The sequence below is a fragment of the Suncus etruscus genome, chromosome 6 (assembly GCF_024139225.1).
Source record: "Suncus etruscus isolate mSunEtr1 chromosome 6, mSunEtr1.pri.cur, whole genome shotgun sequence".
In the NCBI taxonomy this organism is placed as follows: domain Eukaryota; kingdom Metazoa; phylum Chordata; class Mammalia; order Eulipotyphla; family Soricidae; genus Suncus; species Suncus etruscus.
Window position 1 is genome coordinate 75392146 of NC_064853.1, and position 23135 is coordinate 75415280.

At 35.1% G+C, this 23135-nt stretch overlaps 1 protein-coding gene across 1 annotated transcript in view; it reads right to left on the bottom strand.

Moving 5' to 3' along the window:
* The window catches only part of MACROD2 (mono-ADP ribosylhydrolase 2), a 2173194-nt gene that overhangs the window by 258711 nt on the left and 1891348 nt on the right, over positions 1-23135 (bottom strand). Inside the window, exon 9 of the mRNA XM_049774344.1 lies at positions 946-1027. Coding sequence (XP_049630301.1) covers positions 946-1027 — 82 coding nt within the window. The remainder of the gene's footprint in view (positions 1-945; positions 1028-23135) is intronic.

A 23135-nucleotide genomic window follows, 5' to 3' on the forward strand; every position in this document is an offset into this window, starting at 1 on the left:
ATATTCTCACAACTTGTATGAATCTGTGCATATATGTGTGTATAAAATATGTGATATACTTATGAATGCTACATATAATAAAGCAACTGTTTAAAAAAGGCTAGAATATTTAGGTCACCAATAGCTTAAAGCTAGTAATTAACAAAGCTACTTGGATCATGCATTTGGGATACTAAGATACTATATATATTCCATTCCTAACACACAATGATAAGACTATATCTTATCTGTCACTCCTAGCTCTCAGTCCTAATGAATTTATTTATACTAAGTTTCAATAAAATGACATTTAAAAAAAACTGTAAGAGAGACAAAGGAAAAATATGTAAGTAAACAAAGCCAATAATGGTACCAAGAAAAGTCACTTTACTCATAGGTAATGCATTGCATTCTTTTGTAATTCTGAGATTTCTCTTATATTCATTGAAGTGGGAAACAAGTTGAATGACAACATTTATTTGAGTGTACTAGAAAGTGCTACTATTTTCACTGCAATTTAGATCAAATACATGATGCAATTTAGAAAGAGAAATCTGAATATTTACATATATTGGTTCTTACTATTATCAACATGAACATCATGGGAGATAAAAGCCACCAGCCAGGGAATAGTGTCATGAAGCACTCATAGATACTTTAATTTAGGACCAGAATAAAAATGTTCAGAATTAGTTTGGTTCTGTGCATAACTTCTAATGTAAGAAACAATAAGGTAGATTGACTCCAGGACAACACTTGAAATAAAGTTTAGAGAGAGCTTCTTGGAAGAGTTTAGAGCTTATGTTTCCCATTAGTTCCCACATTTTCAAAACTATAAGACATGTTCCAGGAGTGTGTCAAATTACATTTGTGACACATTTCAAGAATCAAAAGAGTGGAAAAATAAACAAAGCCTTCAGTTCTTCACTATTTGAATTATCAAGAAAAATGAGTCAAGTTACCCACCTACAGGGAAAAACTCGCTCATCTTCTTTTTGTAGATTTTGAAGTCAACTTCTAAGAAGACACAGAAGATGATTCGATCCACCTAGAGGCAAACAATAAACGTTAACACAAAAGAAAATATGATGGCTAATTTCCCCAAACATATTTTTAATAAAAAACTTATAGAAAAGTCTCAGACAAATTTGATATTATAACTGTAACTATACAACAGCTTTGGGTAAAGCTCAGGTGCATTTGAGTTTGTATATATGCTTTATGTACATAAACTCATGGGGTCTTTGTAAAAAATATGAATAAAATAAACTTATAAATGACAACAAGACACATAAATTACAAACAGCCACAGGATATATATATATATATATATATATATATATATATATATATATATATATATATATATGGCAGAATGGCATTAAAGAAATAACTCTTGTCCTAACATGTTTAGACAAAATATTTATCAAATCTTGTGTTTGGGGCCACATCCAGAAGTGCTCATGTGTTGCTTATGACTCTATGCTCAGGAATTATCCCTAACAGTGCTCAGAGGACCATATGGATTCTGGGGACCAAACCCAGGACAGTCAACCAGGCAAGACAAGGTAAGTGTCCTAACTATTATACTATTGCTCCAGCTCCTTACCAAAACCTTTAGTGTTTGAATATGGCCTCAAAAAATTCATATAGCTAAATTGTCATGAAATCACTTGATTTTAGCATAACATACTCAGAAATGCAGCAGAAATAAAATGTGATTAATGGATGGCAAAAATAAGTTTACTCTGCCAGATAGTACTGAAAACATAATTGCCACTTCTAAAGCAAGCTATATACAGCTCCTATTTTCTATTTAAAGAGCCTCTGCATGAAAGGGATTTCTCTGAGACAGAGAAAAATATGGTATAAATAGAGGAGAGATAATATATGTAATTGGTCACACATATATTATATAATGTTAAATTAGTTACTCAATTTTGTGTCCTAAAAATGTGCTTTTTTCCTTTTATTTTACAATTTACAGAATGTAAAAAAAAAGGACTCAATCTATCAAAATAAAAGAGGTAACCAAATTGAACAACTGAGGCACTATCACATCATAATAAATGCAAGTGCTGTGCACATGTGTCATCAAAGAACTCACCCATCTAGCTTTCAGCCTTTCCAGACTCTGAGATTTACTCTAGTCACATATAAAGGGGTTATCCAGTAGGAGAGATAATTTGTGGAGTTGAAATAGGGAAGTGTGGACAAAGATATAGAATCACCTATTAGCAGCACCCAGGTGTCGGCAGGGTACATGATGCCTGAGCATATGCTTCTTCATCTCTCCTTTGGACAAGTATACTTCCATACTTTATTTACACTTAGGATTCATACTGGGGTTCTCTCTTTCTATCATCTATCTATCTATCTATCTATCTATCTATCTATCTATCTATCTATCTATCTATCATCTATCTATCTATCTATCTATCTATCTATCTATCTATCTCTGTCTATCTATCTATCTATCATCTATTATCCATCCATCTCTATATCTCTATCTATTTCTCTATCTCTCTCTATCTAGCTCCCTATCTTTCTATCTATCTCTCTATTATATATTTTCCATCAGATCCGCCTGTCTAGGTTGACTTAATAGCCTGGGATTTATTTTACAATTACATCCCTACTTGGGCACCATTTGTAAAATAAATCCCTGTGTTGTGAAATCACCACACATGCAGCATATTTTTATCTCCAAGGTGGACAGGTCTGATGCAGGTAGTCATGGAGGATTAATAAACTAAGCCAGTCAGGAGAGAGTCATGGAGTCAATGGGTTCTCTTTTGACTTTCTTTGTGTCAAAGCCAAACTTCTCTTTATTAAACCGATCCAAATTCACCAGGAGGAAAGAGGTCATGTGATCCAGGTGTCTTTTACATATCAAAGGAAGAGGTTTAAAGGAAAGAGGAAGATGAGGCAACAACTTTGTTTTGGGCTAATAGCTGGGTGTCATCTTATATCTTTCTCCAAATTTCTAAATAAAAATCTATTTTTACTTCACTAGCTATTTCAAAGATCTGTTGCTGAAGATGTGACTCAGTGATAGAGTTCATACCTCACATGTGGGAGGCCCTAGGTTCCATTCCTGGCACCCTCAAATTAAAAAAACAACAACTTTTGATTTCAAAGATGTGTATCTCTAATCTAATTCTCCATCTAGGGAAGAAATCTTTGTTAGTCATTGAATTTTTGATATAATAAGCAAATATATATTTGCCAGAAATGTTTTCTCTTCTTATCTTTCTTTGTATTCTTTGTCCATTCCTGTCTGCTTGCTATTAATGAAAAAATACTGTCACTATCAACTCACCCTATGTATGAACCATATATTTTGTTAAATGCATAAATAACTATCTGTGCAAGAATGATGCTTGTCTCCATATTTATGGCATGTATATACCCAGAGGCAACAGAAACATGTCACAAATGGACTTGTAGTCTAAATGCTTTTAAACTTAAATATACAATAGGGTAAGGATTGTCTTATTAACAGTGCTGTATAAAAACATATATCAGTCTATCAAACGTGAATATCAGAGTAGTGTTTGCTTCTGGGCACATAAAGAATGTAAAAGAGATACAGTTATGTCTTTAATTTATTAGCTAACTTTTTTACATATTTAGAAATAAAAGAGTCAAGAAAAATATGTCAAATTGGTAGAGGATATTCATCATAGGGATAAGAATATAAATATTATTTCCCATACTTCTTATATATGTAGAAATAAAAGTTCTAAAATTACAAATATGATTCTGCATTGAACATTATTTATTTATTTATTTATTTATTGGATTTGAGGCCACACCCAGTGACAATCAGGGGTCCTGGCTATGTGCTCAGAAATCACTCCTGTCTTGGGGGACTATATGGGACACCAGGGAATTGAACCATGGTTCATCCTGAGTCAGCCGCATGCAAAGCATTTGGCCTACTGATATGCCATTGCTTCAGCCCCTGCATTAAACTATTCATTCTGTTTTCAAAAATAAAGTTTACTGACACCTCAATTATTCTCATTTTAATACTTCTGATGCTTACATTTTTTTGTTTGTTTTTGGGCCATACCTTGTGATGCTCAGGGGTTATTCCTGGCTATGCGCTCAGAAATCACTCCTGGTTTGGGGGACCATATGGGATGCCAGGGGATTGAACCATGATTCGTCCTAGGCTAGCGTGGGCAAGGCAGACACCTTACTGCTTGTGCCACTGCTCTGGCTGCATGATGCTTACACTTTTTATCCTTCTCCAAATCATAGATTGTTACAGAACTACTTTATCAAAATAAGAACATTTTATCTCAAGTTATAGCTAAGAAGATATTTGGAAAGTCATTAAATAGTCATTCTCCCTTATTTTTATGGAAGCATGCATTATAATTCATTAATAATTTTTTTCATCTTCTGTGCACAAAGAATTTGTAGTAATTCTATTCCCTGTTATTAAGAAATAATTTAAATACCAATACAGTCAAATATACAAGTTGCTTAAATATTTTAAAACATATTCACCTCTTAACACTTCTCTCATTGTTATTTTGGAAAAGGTATAGGTGAAAATTCAGTAAACTGATATATTACCCAGAGAGAACAAGGATAATGAGGAACAGGTAGGAAAATAGAATGACCTTGGCAAGTAAAGTTGCAGAAAATCAGGGTTGAAACCTAAACCAGCTGTAAGGCTTTTATATATATCAATATATAAACACATTATATATACAAATTATTAAATGACCTATTGTAGGAGCCTGGAAAATTATTCAGATTCAGAATTTCAATCTCAATTATAAACTGTTCCTTGAAATGAGAGGAGCTAGACTCTCTGGTTAGAGAGGTTCAATCCACTGAAATTAATCTCATTCGTCAATTTTTTACATTGCATGCTTATGTTTGTGCATTAATGTATGGTGTGTCCATTATTGGCAAGTTGTGTTTATAATCTTATCATGGGTATTCATTACTGCACTAAATGTGGCAGACATTATTTTCCAAGATGCTACTCAATAAATTCTTTTGTTTTAAAGGCTCTTACTATTCTCATCATTGAGAAGCAGGACCTGAATTTTCCTCACCAAAATCTGAAAATGCCTGTTACATTGGCAAAAATTATGTTAGTCTATATAAATTCATGTCATATAGTTTCTGACAAGTCCTCTTAGTTTGCTCTTAAAACCAACTATTATTTCACAAGAAAGAAAGCAGAGACCACCTGGGGAATCCTTGCATATTTATTTGACCAGTAGCACTAGCATTCAGTGGTAGCTTCTAGATTATTTCAGTTCCTATTTATGAAATACTTCATAGGCCAGAGACAATTTTATTTGTGAGCAAAACTGAAAGATATTGCTACAAGATGATGTTTTTCTAGCTTCTTATTAACCCAAATTTTTGGATTCCATATTTTCAATTTTCTGGTACTGTATTCCTCTTGAGTAGTTCAACTAAATAAATCAAATAAAGTCACAGTAAGGTAGAAGAATAAACAAAGTGATTGCTATTTGGAGAATAGTTAAAATATAAGCGTCATAATTAAGAAAGGGTTCAGTCTAAACCCAGATACATTTAATGAAAATATATAAGCATGTCTTGTTCTTTAGGCCCAAGTGCATGAATTAAATTTTCTCTAGTCAGCACTCCTTTATGGAAGTGTGTATCATGAAAAGACAATGCCAATATTTAGATTAGGGTGGAATTTTGGTGAACAACTCATTCTCCAAGAAACTTTGAAATATGCACTGAACTTTTTGTGGTTAAAACTACTTGTTTTTGTTTTTTGGCCCACATCCAGCATGCTCAGGAGTTGCTTCTGACTATGCTCTCAAAAAATCACACTAGGGGTTGCTTGTGAGACCATGTGGGATGCTGTGATAGAACCTGTGTTGGCCACATGAAAAGCAAGTACATATTGCTCAAGCCATTAAGAGTATTTAAAAAAAGCATCACTTGTTTTCTTAAAAAGCAAGTTTCCAACAGACTAAAATGGGTTATCCGAATAAAATTGAATTAAAATATGGTTGGAGAAATAATAAAGGAATTAAGATGCTTGGACTGCATGTGAGCAAACCAAATTCCCCTGAAAATTGCTGAGAGAAACATAGATCTGAATGTAGTCCCTAAGTATTTCTAGGTGTGCACCTCCAAGAAAAAAAATAAACATAACCCGAAAAGAATACACCATCAACATTTTTAGGAATTGACAAGTTGACTGAGGTCCTAGTATATTTTAAGCTAAAACTTGATAAGGAATTGGTGGTACTAACCTTTGTAATTGCTAGTGAGTACATGGTTGTGGTCCTGACAAATAATTAGAGCATATTTTTAGGCACAAACATGAAAAATATAAATATGTACCACATATATTTCAAAGTTGTTTAGAGCCTAAGTATGATTTTAAGACTGTATAAGTCTGACTTTAGGAAGAAGATTTGTCTCTCCTTGATATTTCCTTGATACTTCTACTTTTATAAAATATAATAAAGCTATATAGAAAACACAATACTATTTCTTGTTAGCAACTCTCATTGCAATCCAATGAAACCATTCTTGCCCCCAATACTGATGTTTTCATTTTAGGGTGATTTAATGTTTTGTCAATCTCACAGTGAACTTATATCTCATACGTAAACTCAAATGTGTTAATTTTTTTGAAAAGTAAAAGACCCTATTAATTATTTAAAAAATTTAAACCAAATAGAAATTTCATATATTGCTTTGGAGAATAATTGGTAAAGCTACTATAAAAATTATTTGACAGTTTATTGTTGAATTTTCACATATAATATGACTCAAGAAGTTGACTTTTAGACAGATAGACAGAATAGGTTGTGAAGATTAATTGAAAAGCCATCTCATGCCATAATGTTCACAGTAAACCCTGTGTTCAGTATTTCCCTATTGGGATATTAAGGGCCACATAATCTATTGTTCCAATTAGAATATTGCAAACCAGTGAGAATGAGAAATTTATACTTAGATACAAATATATAAACATAATTAATGTTGAATAAAATCATTTAGTATGAGCACACTGTACATGATTCCATATTTAGTTCAGGATGCCTTATTATATTTATTTTTCTGCCATGTGTCAAATCCAGGTTAACACATAAACCCAGGTCTTCTCACATGTGAGGATTGTGCTCAGCCCCATTTATAAAAAGTTAAAAAACATTATAGAGATAAGCACAATGACAATTGTATTGGAAGAGTAGAAAAATATTATGGGTTGAGGTTGTGTAAAAAGACTAGAGGGCAGTGTCTGAGTTTTTTTTAACATGGATATTAGTTTCATGATGTGCCTTTTTTAAAAATGTATTTGTCAAGTGTTTTGCTTAAGATCTGTGCTTTTTCTACATGTATTGCTTCAATGGGACTTTTTTAAGGTAAAAATCTTATGTTATAGCTGTCTTGGTCAACAATCAAAAATCTATTTTCATTGACTTAGAGGTTAAAGGAGTCCCTTAAAAGCTGACCTCCCAAAGACAACCTCTCTCTATATTTTCACTGATGCCAATAGCAGCTCACCAATCTGAGCATAAAGGAATGAGGATATATTTCTTACACCAAAATATCCATTAATCTGCAATGGGGGGGTTTTATGTCCCATAAGCATGATGACATGAATTCTATTAATCTTTTTGGACTCCTAAAGAGAGCTACATGGTGAAGTCAATTTGGAATTTCTGCAGCTGACCTCCATTTCTCAGTCTAGGGCAGCTGACACTGCTAAGATTATCCTGAGTTCAGCAGCACTGTAAGAGTGAATGGATTCTGATTAATGTAATTTGCTTCCTCAATGACAAATGACAAACATTCAAGATCTAGTGAGCATGTATACATTGCTATAACCAAAGACACACAAAGAGTTACTCGTGGATTTACAGACTGGTATGCAACAGCTAAAAATCTCAGCATTCCTAAAAGTCAAACCATCAGTCTTACTAATGCAGGCGTGGGTATTAGAGCATCTTCATAAATAGCAGATGCTGACAATGTATGAATTAAATGCTAGAAGTTATCATGATATGTATAAAAACATTATTATAAAACTCTTTCAAAATCCATTTTTATGATGGCAAATGTTTAAACATCCCAAATTTTTCAAATGTATTTTGGGGGCAAGAGTGAAGGTAGGATGCTTGTCTTGCACATGGCTGGCCCATATTTGATATATGGCATCCTATTTATTTCTCTGAGACCTTCCAGGAGTGATTTCTAAAAGGAGAGCCAGGACTGAGCTCTGAATATAATCACAAGTAGCTCCAAAACCAAACCAAAACAAACAATATAATAAACCAGGTTCAACCCCAGGGCATAAATATTCTTTTTTGAGTCTGAGCAAAGAGCCAGGAGTAAACCCTGAACAAGTGTGGCCCCAAAACCAAACACATAAAACCTAAAATGATTTATAATATTATGTAGGTTTCAGGAATACAGCCTTAGATAAACCATTATCTGTACACATTACATTATATTTTAGGATGAAAGGAAGACCAGAATATTGGAACTTGCTTGGTACTATGAGAAAATCAAAGTGAAATAAAGTAAGAAAGAGATAAATTGTTCCTAATTAACTATCAAAATCAAGAGATCTGATTCTAGTGCCTTGTCTCCTGTCAAGAGCAGAGCAATGTATTTTTAGTGTGTTTTTCTATTTTACACAATTGTTTTTCATAAACACAGCAACTTAAAACACATCTGTCTATATCGTTGTTTTCCTATATCAAAAAATCTAGGCTCAACATAGCTGAATCCTCCATGTAGGGTCTCAAAGTAGGCAATAAAGTTGGTAACTGCATATCAGTTCTCAGCTAAGGCTTGATCCGTTTTCAAATTAATTCAAATTGTTGTTGATATCTAGTTTCTTGCAATAGTTGTCAATCAGTTTCTTGCTAGTTGTCAATCAGGGAGAGTTTGGAGTTCTAGAGGACACTTACTCTTCCCTGCCATAACATTTCTCAAAATGTTATTATATAAGATAATAATGTTATTATTACATAAGATAATAACATTATTCAAGATAGTTTGTTTAAACCAGGATATGAAAATCCTGCAAGAATCTTAGATTCCATCCATTCTTCTTGGGCAAAAGTGAGATTAGGTGTATACACAGGGGGTTAGGTGTCTTGGAAGCATCTTGGACATTTCCTGCTGGCAGCAGGTCACTTTCTTATAACCAACTTTGTCTTTCAATTTGGATGGATTATCTGCCAGCTCTGGGTCTAACTTTCTCTAATTTTCAGTTTCCTCATTTCAGAAATTGCAGCTTTGGGCTACAGAGATGGCTTAGAGGACTAGAGCACAGGCTTTTCTTGCAGGAGTCCCAGAGTCAATCCCTAGCATCATTTGATCTCCAATACTGCAGAGATAGATTCCGGAGCAATGAGACAGTCATGGCAAATGAAAGCAATAGAAAACCAGTAAATAAGAAAATAGAAAAAAATGCAGGATCTGACCTTGTGGGAGTTAACATATTAATTCTATATTGCAAAATAATAAATTATTACATACTTGAAAACACCTCTATTTTGGTCAAAGTCTCCATCATGTAATTGGGTTCTTTGTTCTAATTAACAAAAGGGAGAAATTAAGGTAAGTTCTATCTGGAGATGGTGGAAAGAAATTTACTATTAAACTCATTTTTCTTGGCAGAATTCAGTTCCTTGCAATTCAGAATTGAGGATTTCTTTTCCTCAATGGCTATTAGATGGGGTCACTTCACTTTCCAGACTCCCTGATTTAGCTTCCAGGTGTTCCACCTCATTTTTACACCAGCAAAAATATGTCAAATCCTTTTCTGTAGTAAACTTTTAACTTTCATCATATCTGACCCCTAGACTTAGATTAAAGGATGCCTGAGATGAGATCAGATATATAGGGATGGTATCCTTAATCCTAAGGTCAACAGATTTGCAATATTAATTCAATCTCTAAATGACCTTTCAGCAGTGGTGAACCTATTATTTAAATAGCTGGGAAAAGTGTGGGCACACCAGCTATTAGGAATTCTGGGAATACCTCAGAATCATAATTACCACAGTCAACTGTTTTGACCACAGAGATATTCTCTATTTGGCCAAAGCCTAATGGTAATGTTTCATAAAAACTTATAATTAATTCATAAGTTATTTTTCACAAAGTAACTCACACAGTGCTGGCACTCTAACATAATCACAGTTTCCTTAGAAAGTCTACCCTGCTTTTTAAACATTTCTACCCCAATTTTTAAAAAATAGGTCAGGAAAAAGTATGAGTCAAACAGAATTTATGAAAGGTACTTTTCCCAACTGGGATAATGAAAGGCCACTTAATTTCAGTTTCAAATATGCTGAGAAACAGTTTATTAAAAGAACATTTCCAAAAATGGCCCATATAATAAGTATAAATAAAGTATAAATAAGTACAAATAAAGTGCTGCTTTATATATTATAGTATATTATATAATTATATATATTATAGTATATACAATTACATATTATCATTATAATCATATTATATAATTATATATTTATATAAATAAATATAAATATATATAAAGCAGTACTTTATTTGTGTGTATGGGGGGTGGTATATTACCATAGCAGCCATATGAACAAGGAAAAGGGGTAAAATAGCAGCTGAGCTACAGTAATGGAAAAAGATTTCATAAGACTCCAGGTCTCTATTGTTTTAATATCCTTACCAAATGTTACTGAATGTCACTCTCTGGCCTTAAAGGGAATAAGTATGTTACTATTTGTGCACTTCACCATAGAAGCTAGTACTCTTCAAATTACAGAAAGGAAAATCTGTTCTAGTTTCTCAGAGGTGTTTGGGTGAGCTGTAGAACACTTATAATTCATAAGTACTCAAAAAGCATTTATTATATTTTGATGTGCCTCTGAATACATAAAATATTCTTTATTTGAGGGGGCATTTTGTTAACAGTTTAACTGTCATTACTTTAGGGCTGCACCACTTAGATTCTTCCTGTTTTGATAAATTCATCTTTTTGAATTTTATTCAACATATAAGAAAAATATTGACAATGTAGTAAAAAAAAGTGAAAAATTTACCATGAATTATTTTGGTTGGAGCTGGGGGTTCATTCATACAAGATTACTTCCAAACCCACTTCCATACAGATGTCCTGGCAAATCTGTTGTGGTTACCTGAAGCTATTCCAAATATGTAATACAGAACTTAGTAAGCATACAGAGGGGCTGAGGATCTGAACTTCTAACTGCTAGTAAAATAAGCATGTTTGGCTCTGTCTTCTCTCTAATAAAAAAAACTCAGGTAGATATTGAGAATGAGGGACCATATCTTACTTTTTTCTGGAGACAACAAAATTAAAAATACAAAGAACATGTGAGTGTAGTAAGCCAAAAGAAAAAGACAAATATAGGATAATCTCGCTTTTCTGTGTTCTATAGAATAACTGGATTAGGAAAAATAAATGTAGCAAAGGAGGACTTCATGTATCACATTTGACCCAAGATTTAAGGGAGGAGAAGGACAGAGAAGGAAAGAAATCGAGATGGGAATGAAGAAAATGTGAAAGAGAAGTAATGGGGGAATAGGGCTCAAAGATTCTGTTAATTGATGATGTCAGAGAGTGGTAAAACTATAAACTCAAAGCATAGACTCAACAACACTGAACACATGGGATCTAAGCTGCAACCACTGAATTTTGTTATATGCCTGTCAAAGTGGTAGGCAGGATGGGATTAGGGGGAAGAGTGGGAGGAGGTGACAGAGTATGGGAGGTCTAGTGATGGAAGTTGAATGAGTGGTAAAATTGGTGGTGAAATATTATATGCCTAAAACCCCAAAATTAATAACTTTGCAAAACATTTTCTTAAAGTAAAAAATTACATGAGATCAAAACAGTATCATGATGAGTCAGGCATTTGCCAAGTATGCAGCTGAACCCAAATTTCAGCACCCATATGGTTCCCCAAGCCACCTGGTGTGATCATGAGCTTCTCACCAGGAGTAAGCCCTGAGTACTGCCTGTGATGGCTCCTACATCTAAATAAATAAATAACAGGTATTTCTCTCACTAGTTGGAGAGAGTGATGGGATGGGCAACATTTATCTACTTCTGAACTAGAGCAGTTATCCTGTCCCTACAGGTACTGCTGAAACTCTCCAAGAACAGTTGGAGAACATTGACACTCTTCTCCTAAAGTCAGATTACATCTAATGACTAATGCAAGCAGCAGCTTTAGTGTTCAGAATCCTCACCTCAATTTGATGCACCTCTGAAAAAGCATTGGACATGAAATGAATCTACCCATAATTATAAGTTAAGGTCCAAAACCTCAAAGCCCAGAATACGACTGTATTTGAAGAGAGAGACTTTAAGCAATTCATTAATTTATTAAGCATTCCTTAGTATTGTTTCTAGTTCAATATGACTGGTTTTCTTATAGGAGGAGGAAATTTGGACATAGTAGAAATCATATAAAGATGTAGAGAGAAGAGAGCACATATAATTCAAAAAGAGAGGCTTCATAAGAGACTGGCACTGCTTTAAACCCATTTTTATATTCTCAGTGATACAAGAAAATTAATTTCTATGTTAAAATTACTAAGCCTGAGACACATCATTATATCAAAACAAGACCATTGGTGGATTTGACCAATCCTCTACAGTACCTTTATCATTATTCAACTGTGTTTTTTCAATTTGACTAACCTTATATTGCTTCTCCTTAATCCATAGGTCTTGATTAAAAACATAAGACAATAATCTGCTTAGAAAAATATCTCTCCATTTCTTTTACAAAATTTTGTCTATGACAACAGCCTCTACATTTAGCAATTAGAACTTTCTATTTTATTTTACACTTATACAGTGTTCTAATAGTGAACATAGCAACTTTCCATCCCGCATTAAATTTTCCAGGCTGTTTCTGCTTCCCATTTCCTGAGAGGAGAAATATTCTATGGTTAAGCTCACCACTGGTCAAGAGGTCAACTTTTAAATTTGGTATTTAAAGAGAACATAAACTATAAGTGTGACTCAAATACTATGATAGTAGATTTGCTGATGTGGAGGTTATCATCTCACATGCATCATTAGGAAGTGGGCCAAAATATTTTATCTACTTTTCCTGAGGATAGAAAATTGAGCCCATGGGAGCAACTGTATAGTGGCAGGTTTTCAAGCTATGAAAAGATGGTTGATATTTTTGTATATGTATATCTTATTACTAAAGTCAAATTTATCTTTTTGTATAAGAAGGATACATTTTCCTTTGGAAAATGGGTAGATTTTTGAAAGATATATTTTAAAGAACTTATAAGAATAAGAGCTGCAGTTATAGCACAGCAGGTAGGGCATTTGCCTTACATGTTGCCAACTCAGATTTGATCCCTGGCATCCCATATGTCCCCTGAGCCTGTCAGTAGTGATTTTGAGCATATAACCAGAAATAAACCCTAAGCACCACTGGGTGTGACATAAAAATAAAAAAATAAAGTAAGTTTAACTATTCACACTACAGCATCCTTAAGTATCAAAACCCAGAATTCTCCAGAAGGACAAAAGTATGGGTACTCGAGGTGGTGCCACTATGGAATGGTAAGTAGTGATTTTCTTTATTCTAAATTCATTCACGAATAAGTTACTGAACTCTCAACTTGGTTTTAGAATCTTCCCTGGGGAGAACCCAAATGAAGAACTGCAAAGGAAATTAGTCAGATATCCACATGTTCCCTCAAAGTTAATTAACAAAAAGGATCCAGCTTCTAATTCAGTGAAGGTTAGAGACCTCCTTCTCACATTTTGCTGTTACTCATATGGTTCTCTTAATAACCTACAATTGAGAAAGTGTCAGGAATAGATCTCTGACTCTTAGTAGATATTCCCAAGGGAGTCTGTGACTTCAAATTACCCATCCAATGATAGACCTATTGTTTATCAAGCATCCTGCCTTGCTCACCTCAACCTGGGGAACCCAGATGTACCCACCTAGTTAATGTGTCTTAAATACTCCTGCCTCTGAGAACATTGTTTTCTTTTTCTGATTTGACTAAGAACATCTGCAGAGGTAGTTCAACTACCCTGTAAAAGTTAATAATTACTTTGTTATGTCCCAGTAATTAAAAATTTCAAGGAAGAATTGTCTTTTATTACTATTGAGATTGCCCAGGGAAGTGTATGTTTTATAAATACACGAAGTCACAACCTGAGAAAATAAATGCTTTCACAGAGCAGAATAACATTTTCACCTCACAACTGGAATGTGATACAAAGTCACAGGTGGCCTTGAAGCTTGGGCCAGAAAGGCACAGACAGGGGAACTATCTCATCACTTTGCAAACTGCCCTGTGCCCACTTCAGGCCCATTACCTCCATGTTTCCATTAGTGGCTGACACTCCTGAAGATGCCAGTTTACAGTTCAGAAAAGCTTATTAACTCACCCTTTGGTCTGTCCAAAAGCCAAGATTTCTATCTACAGATGACTGGCTGATAGAACCATGACCGGACTGTATGTATCTTGGGACCAAAAAAAAAAGCCCTAGTCTAGTGTTTGAGCTATGGCCTACACAACAACCATGATCTCCAGTTCCAAAGGCCTGTCTGAGACAATTGCAACGGAATGAGTCTTCTGGAAACATCCTTGGATCAACACAAAGACCAAGACCACCAACCACAGAAGACGGATTAAAATAACACTGAGAGAGCAGAACTTCTAGAACCACAAAGAAAGACTTCAACATGTTCCACCCCTTGATTTGTGTAGATACCGAGATCTTTAGATACAGAGGTCTGACTTTATCACCCAGGACAGAGCAGAAGTCTTCCAAACAGCACGAAAGCACCAAGGGGAGAGTAAATGAACCTGTACGGAGTCTATAGTTAATCCCATGACAATATACTCCAAGGGTGGAGAAACCCTGTATCTCTTAGGCCAAGGGAATTCCTTTTCGAATGACCCCAATATTTACTGTGCCTGTGCAGGAGGGGAAAAAAAAGCACAAAACAATTTTTCTCCTTTTTTTTTAATTTATCTATCTAGGTGTTTTTGTTGATTTCTTTGTTTTGGTGTGGTTATTGAAGTTGTTGTCTCCATTTATATTTATATATTTATTTTCTTCCTTTCTTTTCTTTCTTTATGGGCTCTGCCATGTTTTTATCTCAAGATCATGGCTTTTATGTGGTGCTTACCTTTATTGTTGGAGTGCTCACTGGTTGTTTTATTTGACACTTCTTTTTGTACTGTTGGGGTGATTCACCTTTTTCCCCTTCTTCTCTCAAACCGATGATGAGAGCCTCTAGAGGGACTCGGCCCACTTTCAGTGTATTTGATTTTTACCCCAGTTTATTACTTTTCTCTTCTTCAAACAAGAAGAAGAACTTGATCTATCTAGTTCCACCTCCCAGTTACAGGAGGAAATAAGAGAGCTACCAAGACCAAACAGGTGTAAGACCACTAAGTAGCAAGTTAGGCAGGAGGAGACCACATGTTCTTGCAGCCCTGGGGGTGAGGGAGGAAGATATGGGAGGTAGGATGGGAACAGAGGTGTAGGGAGAACAATTCGGTGATGGGAATCTCCTTGATATTAAGTTAACATGTACCTAAAATATTATTGTCAACAATATGTAAGCCACTATGATCAAAATAAAAATTATATTATTAAAAAAAGAAAAGCTTATTAACATATCATCTTAGAGTTTTTTGTGAGGACAAAAGTTGTTTTCTATAACAACAAGAATTGGAAATGATCACTCTGGTCAAGAATTGGCTGCTGAAAGGATATAAAGTGGTAGGCATGATACCTCTCAGAAATTTGCAAATCACAGTCTAAAAGGGCGAGAGAGTGACAGCGAGAGAAAAAAAGAGAGAGAGGAAGAAGAAAATGTCTGCTCTATAATCAGGCAGGTGGGACGGGGGAGGAAAACTGGAGACATTGGTGGTGGAAATGTGAAGGGTGTGATACATTATATGGCTGAAAATCAGTCATGAATATTTGCATATATGTGAAAAAAACAACTGTTTTATGAACTAACTTGTAACCATGGTGCTTATATAAATTAATTAATAATAAAAATGTTCTTTTATGAAGCTGGTGATCTACCCACATTTACAAATGATATGTGTGTCTCTCTGTGTGTGTCTATATGCATGTGTTTAAATGCCAAAACCAAGAGAACAATCACTATGAGCTCTTGAGTAGTTTCCATATGTTAATATCTTACAAAACAAGAAACAATGAACTGAGGATCGAAGCAGTAGCACAGCATTAGGGACTTTGCCTTGCATGCAGCCAACCCTATATGGACACTGGTTCAGTTCCTGGCATTCCATATGGTCCCCCATATGCCAGGAGTAATTTCTGAACACAGAACCAGGAGTAATCCCCGAGTGCTGTGGGGTGTAGCCCCCAAACAAACAAACAAACATAAAGAAGCAACAATGTCAGGTGGTTTCATCCAAAATGCACCCTGACACCCCTGTGGTGGCAGTAGTTGTGTGTGTGTCTGTGAGTGTTTGAAAGAAGGAAGGAAGGACGGAAGGAAGGAAGAAGGAAGGAAGGAAGGAAGGAAGGAAGGAAGGAAGGAAGGAAGGAGGAAGGAAGGAAGGAAGGAAGGAAGGAAGGAAGAAGGAAGGAAGGAAGGAAGGAAGGAAGGAAGAAGGAAGGAAGGAAGGAAGGAAGGAAGGAAGGAAGGAAGGAAGGAAGGAAGGAAGGAAGAAAAGGAAGGAACCAAAGAATGTCAGGTGGTTTCATCCAAAATGCACCCTGACACCCCTGTGGTGGCAGTAGTTGTGTGTGTGTCTGTGAGTGTTTGAAAGAAGGAAGGAAGGACGGAAGGAAGGAAGAAGGAAGGAAGGAAGGAAGGAAGGAAGAAGGAAGGAAGGAAGGAAGGAAGGAAAGAAGGAAGGAAGGAAGGAAGGAAGGAAGGAAGGAAGGAAGGAAGGAAGGAAGGAAGGAAGGAAGGAAGGAAGGAAGGAAGGAAGGAAGGAAGGAAGGAAGGAAGGAAGAAAAGGAAGGAACCAAAGAATGTCAGGTGGTTTCATCCAAAATGCACCCTGACACCCCTGTGGTGGCAGTAGTTGTGTGTGTGTCTGTGAGTGTTTGAAAGAAGGAAGGAAGGAAGGAAGAAGGAAGGAAGGAAGGAAGGAAGGAAGGAAGGAAGGAAGGAAGGAAGGAAGGAAGGAAGGAAGGAAGGAAGGAAGGAAAGGAAGGAGGAAGGAAGGAAGTTAGAAGGAAGGAAAGGAGGGAAGAAAGAAAGGAAGAAAAGGAAGGAACCAAAGAATGGAAGGAAGGAACAAAAAGAATCTCACATCTAGTGAGATTGGGGGACAATATGGGGTAGAGGGGATCAAATCCTCTGCTAACAAAGCAAGCACCATCCCTTCTACACTATTGCTCACCCAGTGAATTTAAGTAAGAGGAAAGTGTTCAATGTCTCCCATCTACCCTCTGTCTTCTCTTTCTGTATTTAATAGTCTTTGTTAGCTCCAAACTATTTGGTGTTACTTTGTATTTTAATTTATTTATAGTCATTTCATGCAAATTCTTTACAAATATCATATATAGGAAGAGCTAAGTTATAAATGCTGCTGGAAGGAACTACTTTTTTTTTCTTTGGTTTTTGGTTTTTGGGACACACCTCGTGGTGCTCAATGGTGGGCTTAGAAATCACTATTGGCAGGCTAGGGGAACCATATGAGATGCTGGGGATTGATCTTGTGTCACTGCATACAAGGCAAATGCCCTACTCACTGTGCTATTTCTCTGGATCCTAGAAGAGGCTACTTTTTACATTAATCATCTTTCTCATTCAGGACTAAAGTGACAGTACAGCACTGGCTTTGTGTGTAGTCAACCAGAGTTGAATCTCTGGCATCACACATGGCTCCTTGAACACCATCAGGAGTGATTGGTGGCTTAAGCCCTGAATGCTGGTGCTTGTTGCTCCTCCAACACTAACAATAATACCCATCACACACAAAACAAAAAAAAAGCCTCACTTACTGCTCCAATGACATGTGGATTTTGGATGACTGGATGATCACAAGTCCTGATGTAATGAGCCCCAACAGAAAGACCATTTGTGAAAGGGTAGAAATGATTCATTCTTTGGAAAAGAAACTTTTCCTCTCTTTGACACTTGGTTTTCCTTTCCTCTTTTAATCAATGTCCTCACCTTGCAATTTAAGTAAATCTGATTTTCAATTAATATTTTAAAAATAAAACAGAGGCATTCTTCACCCTGGTGATTTACTGGCATCTCAACGACATCAGTTAGAAATCAGTTTTTCTTTTTATTTATTCTCCCCGATGAAGCCCATGGTCTTTTTTCCTCCTGCCTTCTCTCTCTTTCTCTCTCTCTGTCTCTCTCTCTCTTTCTCTCTCCTCTCTTTCTCACACACATCCTCTTTATCCTCTCATATATTTCATAAGTTTTTCTAAATAAAATAATTTCAGTCCAAATAATATAATAGATCCAAGACTTACTTAATTTGAGTTAGAACCTAAGTGGCCTTAGCTAACTTTATTTTATGTTAATATTGTCACATGGTATTTTGATGGGTGGAGTTATAAAATGGTCAGGTTTTTTAATATAATTTTTATTTTGATCATAGTGGCTTACATATTGTTGACAATAATATTTTAGGTACATATCAACATAATATCAGGGGATTCCCATCACTGAATTATCCTCCCTACACATCCGTTCCCATCCTACCTCCCATATCTTCCTCCCTCACCCTAGGGGCTGCTAGAATACGTGGTCCCCTCTGAGCCTAATTTACTACTTAGTGGTCCTACACCTGTTTTGGTCTGGTACCTCCCTTGTTTCCTTCTCTAACTGGGAGGCGTGACTAGATAGTTCCAGATATGTGGTTTTGTTTGAAGAGGAGAAAAGTGATAAACTGGGGTAAAATCAAATACACCGAAAATGGCCAGAGTCCTTCTAGAGGCTCTCATCATTGGTTTGAGAGAGGAAGGGGAAAAAGGTGAAACACCTCAACAGTACAAAAAGAAGTGTCAAATAAAATATCCAGTGAGCACTCCAACAATAAAGATAAGCACCACATAAAAGCCATGGTCTTGAGATAAAAAACATGGGAGAGCACCTAAGGAAAAGAAAAGAAGAAAATAAGTAAATAAATATAAATGGAGACAACAATTTTAATAACCATACCAAAACGAAGAAATCGATAAAACCTAAATATAGAAAAAAATTGTTTTGTGCTTTTTTTTTTTCCTTTCCCTCCTGCACAGGCACAGCAGATATTGGGGTCATTCGAAAAGGAATTCCCTTGGCCTAAGAGTTACAGGGTTTCTCCACCTTTGGGGTATATTGTCATGGGATTAACTATAGACTCCATACAGGTTCATTTACTCTCCCCTTGGTGCTTTCGTGGTGTTTGGAAAACTTCTGCTTCGTAAAATGGTCAGGTTTTTATGTACTTAGAAACATCGTTGCTTCTTCTAATTTTCACTGTCCTCTAGAACAGCAGAATCTACTTCTTTGAGAGCTATTACTCCACACCAACAAGAAAAATATGATTTAAATGCATAGTGGAACCAGTGTGTAGGGTACAGTGATATATTTACATACTTATAAAATGAATAAAGATAATTGTATTTACACATCCAAAGTATTTGCTCTTCATAAACTACTATCTTAAATTATTTTTAATCAGTCTTATGAAATTTACAATTGAAAATCAATCCATTTGTCTAAATATTTTCAAAAGAAGAGAAGGACATGTGAAATTACTAACAGAGTCAGATTATAGCTTATTAACAGTATGAGCACATATATTACATTATTGGAAGACTGGGTGTGATCTTCTGCATGGTCTCCTATGTACTGCTAGTAGTAGACCTTGCAGAGGGATAGCCCCTAAACATCACTTACTGTGGTTCCTAAATAAATAACAAAGGTATTTATCACATCTATTTTGGACCTCAGTTTTGTAGTTTCATATATGTAACTTCCAGCCTTCTAGATGGCACTGTGAAATAGTGATTAATATTCTAATTTGACATTAATACATATTTTCAAAAAAGAAAATTATTAAAACAATAGAAAAAGAATAACTGATTAATGAAAAAAACACAATAACAATATCAAAGGAGAAGTACAACAAGGCCAAGGCATGGAAGTATCAACTGAATATCAACCTATTTAACATATGAAGGCTGATGCAGAATAAAAAGAGCCAGGTATTAAGAAAATTTTAATAGCAGGTTAAAAAAAAAACGCTTTCTGGATATAGCCAACAGATGTACTACCAAATTATACTAGGTCTTGTTATATAAAATCTACTGCTATATTTGCTTAAAAATCTATTTTCTAGTCTTGATTTTGCCTTAGCATCTGCGATTCTAAATCCTGCAGTGCCTGTTTCCTGGTTTTCACTGTTATTTCTAATGTCAGTTACAGGTCAAAATTTAAGAGCAGTTAAAAAAAATGACGTTTTCATTTTCAGTAGGAAAATGGTGTGTTTTTTACATCTGTGCTGTATTCAGTAATCTTCCACCCTACTATTTGTTAGCAGACAAAAAAGTGCCCATTACAAAGATGTATAAAAGTAATTAGGATATTGGCACAATTCAAACTACTGCTTAGAGACACATTCCTAATATAGCATTGTCAAAGTCCATCTCAAACTTTCCACCTAAATGATTATTTGTTCCATGAACATAACTGAATGACTTATTCATGAAAAATAAGCCAATTCTCAATATTATACTTTGGAGAGGGTTGGGAATGTGATGCTAAATTTAATTTTGTGAACAGATGTGAAAATATTTGGAAAAATTCACTGATGTTGTGCTCACTGGAAACCTTAAACTGGGTTTTCTTTTTTTATTTATTCCTATGTTGTTAAACTTGCATATGCTCAGAAAAACAAATTATTTAAAGTGGTCTCCAAATCCAAACTAAAGGTTTAAAAAACTATGCAGAGAAGCCATATTTTCAATTATGTTAAGTTCCATTTTGAGAGAAATACAATTTTCAGGGAACTCTATATTTTTAATTGTTGTTGAAGCTCTTCCTGTTACCATAGTAGTTTATTTTACATTTTATCTCTTATTATGCATAACCTACCCGTGTGATTCATCTCAATTAGTAGCTATTAGTCACACTTCTCTAGCCAGGGGTTGTGAGATAGTTAATGGAGCTCTTTGTAATGACTACCCAGGAAAGATTGTACTGCCAAGGTGGGACAAAAGGAAAATCCCCATTGGAACAATAAGTAGAAATATGAATCGAGACATTCAGATGAGAGGAAACTGTAGCTATCTCAAGCAAGTCTACACATATATAAATGTCTTCATTTAGTAGAATATACTTGAAGGGGGCAAAGTAATGTAAAATGCAAATAAATTGATTAAAGAAAACTAAGAAGTTAATAGGCAGGACATATGCACAACTGGATGGGGACAAACATTGAGGCTATGAGATTCCTTTCTCCTTTTGAGCACTTGTAGCCTAGAATGCTGAGAGGTATAAATGTAGAGACTTTTAGTCCCAGTTAAATGATTAGCATGAGAAATGTGAGAGAGTTGAAGTTGCCTTAAAGTTATCATAAAACTCAATTCAATTTAAAAGATTATACTTGATTATACAGCATTTACTAGTTTAGTATAGAAAATATTGATTTTCTGAAATATAGGTGTGAAAAATTGGGTTCTGCAAAAATGGGGGGGGGGGGCTTGTGTATTGTACCTTGTGGAGAATCCAGTCCATATGACCAGACTTCTTTTAGAAAAACTGTACTGCTTTACTGAAAGAGTTTCTCTATTCTTGAGCTTATGGTAGAGTGAGAAAGAAAAAATTAAAAAATCAGTCCTTCTTGATTTTGTGCGTAGACTTGGACACTTTGTCACTTTCAATGAATTGCTCAGATCCTAAAATCTTAATGTTTTGTAAGTGAAATACATTTAATAACATGTTGAGATTATGGAGTTGTTTAAATATTCAAGGGATAATACATGTAAAATAACCATCACATAGTCAATATTGAATAAATAGTCATCATCACTCTGGGCAAAGTTAAACACAAAAACCTAATGTTAAATCTCTCCATTTTATATTTAAAAAATCCAGATTTGGACTGTAGAAAGCAGGCAGTTGGGTAAGGCACTTGCTTATCATGCTCCATCTCAAGCCTGATATATGGTATTCTAGCACCACAAGGAATGATCCCTGAAACTGTGATCTAGAAGAAAATACTAAGCAACTCTATATGTAGATCTTCCTTGCCCCCACATAAGATGAGAGAAAAGTACTGGATTATGGGAAATTGTTGTTTGTTTGTGTTAGTGAAGATCTTGCTCACAGGTCTCCCATAATTAGCCAACAGCATTTAACCAGGGGTCAAGGCATATAGGAAGACAAAACAAAATTTGTGAATTCCTAGCATTTATCTAAAGCAAAATCACAATGGTCTTTAGCACTTTGCACATCTATAATTGATTACAACAATTAAGATTATTCCGTATTATGTCATTTTATAAGATCTAACACCTAGATCAATGGCAAGAGGAAATATGTCTTATTCAACTTAATATCTTCAAAAGTCATACTGTTAAAATTTACGTAAGCATAAAACCTCTAAGTAAAAATGCTGATTCTTAATCCTCTCACAAACATGATTTGTAGGGTTGGAGCTATGCCCAGGAATCAGCAGTTTTAATGTTTAAGCCTCATCCTTGGCTATTTTTTTTTAATCCTTGGATATTTTTATACACATGGTCAAAATGTCTTACGGGTCTCCACATGCCTCCTTAGTCACTGAATTTAGGGACCACTTTAATCTAATAGAGTTCATTTTAACTAATTATACCAATAAATCCATTTTCAATAAGGTGACATTTTTGAGATGCCACAAGAATTATAGAGGGCATTCTGGGACACAGTACACACTTTCAGCTTTGAAATCAGTCCTGTTAATAACTAATCGGACTCGAGCATAAATGACATTAAGTGTACTCTTTTTTCCTAAAGTTCCAGGTAATTAAAGGATGCTATTTGATGATGATTTCATAAAGTAATCTCCTGGCAACATACCTTTATGCTTCCTACAAAACATCCTGTTCCTCATCACAATGTTTCTGATAAAAAGTATCTCCTACTGGCATGAATCCTGGTTCATTAATGAAGGAGCTGATTTTGCTGCCTTGT